The 4,952-nt window shown below is 53.4% G+C and overlaps 1 protein-coding gene across 1 annotated transcript; it reads left to right on the top strand.

Moving 5' to 3' along the window:
* The first annotated feature begins 596 nt into the window (after window positions 1-596).
* On the top strand, window positions 597-4,550 carry ARL4C (ARF like GTPase 4C). Its single transcript, XM_019739818.3, has one exon. It carries the CDS (start codon window positions 1,081-1,083, stop codon window positions 1,657-1,659), a length of 579 nt encoding a protein of 192 aa, XP_019595377.1. The 5' UTR covers window positions 597-1,080; the 3' UTR covers window positions 1,660-4,550.
* The last annotated feature ends 402 nt before the right edge of the window (window positions 4,551-4,952 follow it).

Genomic DNA, 4,952 nt, shown 5'->3' with positions numbered 1-4,952 from the left:
TAGGAACGCGACGGGGCTGGGTACAGGGCGCGCAGCTCAGGGTGCAGGCTGGCGGTTTAAGTATCTTCCTAATTCCCTTCTTCTGGAGGTCTGCAGCCCTGACCGCATCGCCCTCACTCCCCAGCAGGGCACTCTCACACCACCCCGGCGCTCCCTGGCCCCTGGGCGAATGCTGCCCTAGCCCCCCTCGCTCCGGACTCGGGGCCGCGCCACCGCCTGCAGAGCCGGGACTCCGACCCCGCTCCCCGAAGCAGGCTGGGTCGCCCGGGGCCACGGCCCCGCTGGGCAGTCCGCAGGCCGGGACTGGGGGAGGGGGGCGGGGAGTTCCGGGAGCCAAGAGATATTTTTATAAGATGCGTCACCCCTCCGCGGAGGAAGAGCCGGCTCCCAGCGCATTGTCTGGACGCGGCGCGAGAGGGGTACACGGAGGGCGATTCCCAACGCTCCGAAGGGCGCGAAAACGGCCCGCAGGGCGGGGAAGTCCACACCCGACCCCGGGCAGCGGGGGCGTGGCCGGCGGGGCGGGGCGGGGCGGGGGCGGGGCCCGCGAGGGGCGGAGTCAGGCGCCCTCCAGCCGCTGCAGGCTGGCGGCAGCGGCGGCGGCGGCGCGGGGACTGCGGGGACAGCCAGGCGGCAGCGACGCCCGGGGAAGCCCGCGCCCCGCCTGCGCCTCCAAGGCGCGCCCAAGGAGCGGGAGCGGCTCCGCGGCGCCGCCCAAGGCATAGGCGAGCGCTGGGCGCCGGGAGCCCCAAGCCGCCGGCCGCGGACAGCCCCGGCAGCGGCGGGAGCGCGGGGGTGCGGCCGGAGGAAGCCGCAGCTAGAGCCGGGGCCGAGGGAGGGCGCCGGGTGCGAGCATCCTGCGCCACGGCAGCGGAGGCGGCTTTGCAGGAGACAAAAGCCGGCCGGAGAGACGCAATGCCCGGCGGGCGCGGGGCCCGCGGTGTCTGAGCGCTCCGAGCCGTGCACCCCGGGGCCGCCCAGGCCGGGCCAGGCGCAGCGGAGGGCGGCAGGCGGGGCCCAGGTGCGCCCGGCCTGTAACTGCTCGGGGGGCGGCGCCCTCCCGCCGCTGCCGCAGTGGCCATGGGCAACATCTCCTCCAACATCTCGGCCTTCCAGTCCCTGCACATCGTCATGCTGGGCTTGGATTCGGCCGGCAAGACCACGGTGCTCTACCGGCTCAAGTTCAACGAGTTCGTGAACACGGTGCCCACCATCGGCTTCAACACGGAGAAGATCAAGCTGAGCAACGGCACGGCCAAGGGCATCAGCTGCCACTTCTGGGACGTGGGCGGCCAGGAGAAGCTGCGGCCGCTGTGGAAGTCCTATAGCCGCTGCACGGACGGCATCATCTACGTGGTGGACTCCGTGGACGTGGACCGGCTGGAGGAAGCCAAGACGGAGCTGCACAAGGTAACCAAGTTCGCCGAGAACCAGGGCACGCCGCTGCTGGTCATCGCCAACAAGCAGGACCTGCCCAAGTCGCTGCCGGTGGCCGAGATCGAGAAGCAGCTGGCGCTGCACGAGCTCATCCCGGCCACCACCTACCACGTCCAGCCGGCGTGCGCCATCATCGGCGAGGGCCTCACCGAGGGCATGGACAAGCTCTATGAGATGATCCTGAAACGCAGGAAGTCCCTCAAGCAGAAGAAGAAGCGGTAATGCGCCCGGCAGCGTTCAGGAGCGAGGGGGAGCGAGCGAGCAAGTCAGAAATGAATGAATGGATGGATGAGTGGGTGCATGTGCGAGAACCCGCGCCGGCGAACAAAGACAGCGAACCAAAGCAATGCTTCGAATTTTTAAAACGGAATCTCTGCACGCAAATGCAGCGCTAGTAACTTAACCTGGGCGTGTTAGGCTGACTTGCCAGCCTGCCATCGACCTGCCCCCACCCCCAGCTCAGGGGACCTTTTGTCTGAAGGCCGGAGCTCCCTAATAGGGTGGGAGGCCGCCCTGGAGAGTGGACGTGCAGGGGCTGCCTTCCGCCCTCCTGGCCCAGGTGGAAGGCTCAGATGTCAGAGACAAAAGCGATTTCTTCCTGCTCCAGCAGGGCCAGAAGTTCAGGCTGCCCCGCCCTCACCTGTGTGTTACCTGAGGTATGCAGCTCCCAGAATCCTGGGAGTCTCCATCTGGGGGCATGTTGGCAGTGGGAGGTGCTGGGGCAGTAAGAGCTGGGTGATTTTATGTCACGGGGCAGGCCCCTGTTGAAATTTCATTTGTCCTGCTCTGGGCCCAAACGAGGTGGTGGTTTGGGCCATCAGAGAACTGCCTGGAACAATATACACAGCTCCAGGGCATGGGGCCCTGCACTGGCCTTGGCTGGGGAATGGCCCGCGAAGATGCCCCTTTCTTGGTGCTTTGTGGTGGTTACGGAAGACCAGTTTTGTTGAGAACTGCTTTTCAGCCTGGAATCAGACATCTTCCAGATGGTTTGGACCTGTCCATGTGTAGGTCATTATCACACAAAGAGACCAATAAAAATTAAAAAAACAAAAAACAAAAAAACTGTTGCAGGTGGTGGCAAATGATGCATTTACTGTTTGCAGGATAGTTAAAGGTGTTTAAGGGTAAGGCTCTGGATGTGTGAGTGTGTGTGTGTGTGTGTGTGTGTGTACACAGGGACCTCCCTCTGTACTGTGTAATCGGCATAAATACCTAGACCCATATGTGTAGAATCTTAAATTCTCTTAGCCTACTGATTGGTTTGTGTGAGCACACCAGCTGCAGATGTGTGCTGAATGGCAAGATGGTTTTTGCAAAAGATGTCTCAATAATAACCACTTGATGATGGGTTTTGGTTTTCAGACATGTTTAAAAAAAAAAAAAAAAACTACAAATGAATACTCACCTTCCATAGGAAAAAAGACTTTGCTCTGCCCTTTTATATCCTTTTACGCTGCAAGTGGCGACCTGTTCAAATTTCTGATTGGGTTCATTGTGGCCTATCTGGTTTAAGTATTTCATTAAAAATGTCTCATTAACGTATTTGATGTCATGCACCAAAAAATAAAACCCCACCTTATTGCAAAAGCTGACCTTGTTGCATGGATTTGAAAGCGAAGCGAAGGAAAAGCACCAGGATGAGGTCCTTCGTAATTCATTCCTGGGGAACTGGCCTGCGTAGCAAATGCAAACCACAGTGAGTGCCTGAGATACAAGCAAGCATGTGATGTCATGCTCACCTGTACTCAGGCACTTCACAGTGTTACTTGAAAGAGGCTTTGAGAAATAAAGTAAAAGAAGAATAAATACATATTTTTAATAATGTAATTTAAAAAAATCCTTTATAATCAGGACTGAGTCTTGGTTTGCAGAAGCTGTCATTTACCCTGAAACACAGTATCGAAAAGGAAACTTAAACTTACTGTTTGATTTTGATTTCCTCTTTGAATCCATGTTTACAGGTAGAGTTATGTTTTTTCCCCCACTGTGATCAATTAATTTACAAAGGAGGCCTATAAAAATTGGGCATAATCATGTTTGAGCATGTGAGTTAGTCAGATTACAAATCCATGCCTACTGTCCATTGCACTCAGAAAATTAATTTAAGAACCAGAGGTAGAATTCCTGGCTTCCTGCTTGAAACCCAATTCTTGTATGAGATATTTTGAAACAAGGAACCTAGCAGCTCATTTTCCTTTTCTCTTTTGTCAGTGTATTTGGTACCCTCCACTGCTGGTCTTTTTGTAGAAACTCAGTAGAGAAAATATAGCTAAGCAATGTTGAAAAGCCTGCAAGATTTCAGTTTACATATTGACAGCATATTCACTGATTTTTAAATGGGCTGGTCCCATCAGCTGAAGATTCTGTATAGAATTATTAAAAAAAAAAAAAATCCATCTTCTTTATTTTCTTCACATGCGACAATTTCTTAAGCACTTTGACATTTTGGTAGTTCCACACTATTGAGAGAATAATATATTTATTTTGTGACATTGCAGATGCCAAACACTGTAACCTTTTTGTGCTAAAAAAATCTTAAGTTCAAGATCACTGTTCAAATCCTGCCATGCTTTACAAATGATGCGAAATGATTTTGTTTTTTTTCATTATCAATACTTAAAGGGTGCAATCAGCTGTTAGTAATTGTGCAGTAAAGTAAAACCCTGTGGTGTCTCAACTAATAGTTAAGAGTGTCAGTTGATTTCTGTAATGTTTGACCTAGTAAAAGCCCATTTTGTCTCTGCCCAAACAGAGGAAGCACAGGTCATGTCACCTTGGAGCGGGCAGCCAGGGAGTCCCCTCCAGGGGAGCAGTCAGTGATTTATGACGCCTCCTGCCCCTGGGAGAATGAATGGGTGTCACATAGAGGAAGTGGCCTCCCCACGTGAGCTTTGGAAATGTTTTCTCACAGACACAGGGAGGCCCGCTTTGTTTTAGAACAATTCTCTTCGCACATTCTCTGTCATGGTGTTGGGACTATGTCTCCTGGTTTCAGTTTTCGTTTCTACTGCTGTAATTCTCTGTCCTGATCATCCTCCTTCTGTTCCCGCTCCCTTTTATATGCATATATGATGCTGTGAACAGAAATAAATTATTTATACAATCAAACATTTGGGGAAATCGTCTGTGGATGCTTTGTGCTCCTGTGTATTCGCTAGGCCTCCTCTGCTGAGTGGAGGGATGGGTCGCAAGGTAATCTGGGGCTGGGTCAATTGTCCCTGCTTGTTTGGTTTCAGTGTCTGCTGCACCCTGACTGGTGGGGTTAGAGATCCTGTCCCCCTCTGGTTCCTGTCCATGCTCCTCACGGATCCTTTAGGAAAACGGCCTCAGTGCCCATCCCAGCCCCAGCCTCTCGATTATTAAAAATTACTTCAAAAATACTGTCTGATTGGGTGAAGCTAGAAATACCTACGTGCTCATACAACACCGCTCGTAATCACAAAACTCCTCAGGGACTTGGCTGCCTCTCTGCTGACATCTCGGTTGAGTTCCACTCTTGAACCCATCAGAAG

The sequence above is a fragment of the Rhinolophus sinicus genome, chromosome 17 (genome assembly GCF_057876585.1).
Source record: "Rhinolophus sinicus isolate RSI-liver-muscle chromosome 17, RSI-T2T, whole genome shotgun sequence".
Classification (NCBI taxonomy): Eukaryota; Metazoa; Chordata; class Mammalia; order Chiroptera; family Rhinolophidae; genus Rhinolophus; species Rhinolophus sinicus.
This window is presented reverse-complemented; position numbering and strand designations above follow the sequence as displayed.

Bases quoted from the DNA above. Each gene is read 5' to 3' on its own strand.
- ARL4C (XM_019739818.3), top strand. From the start codon at position 1,081: ATGGGCAACATCTCCTCCAACATCTCGGCCTTCCAGTCCCTGCACATC.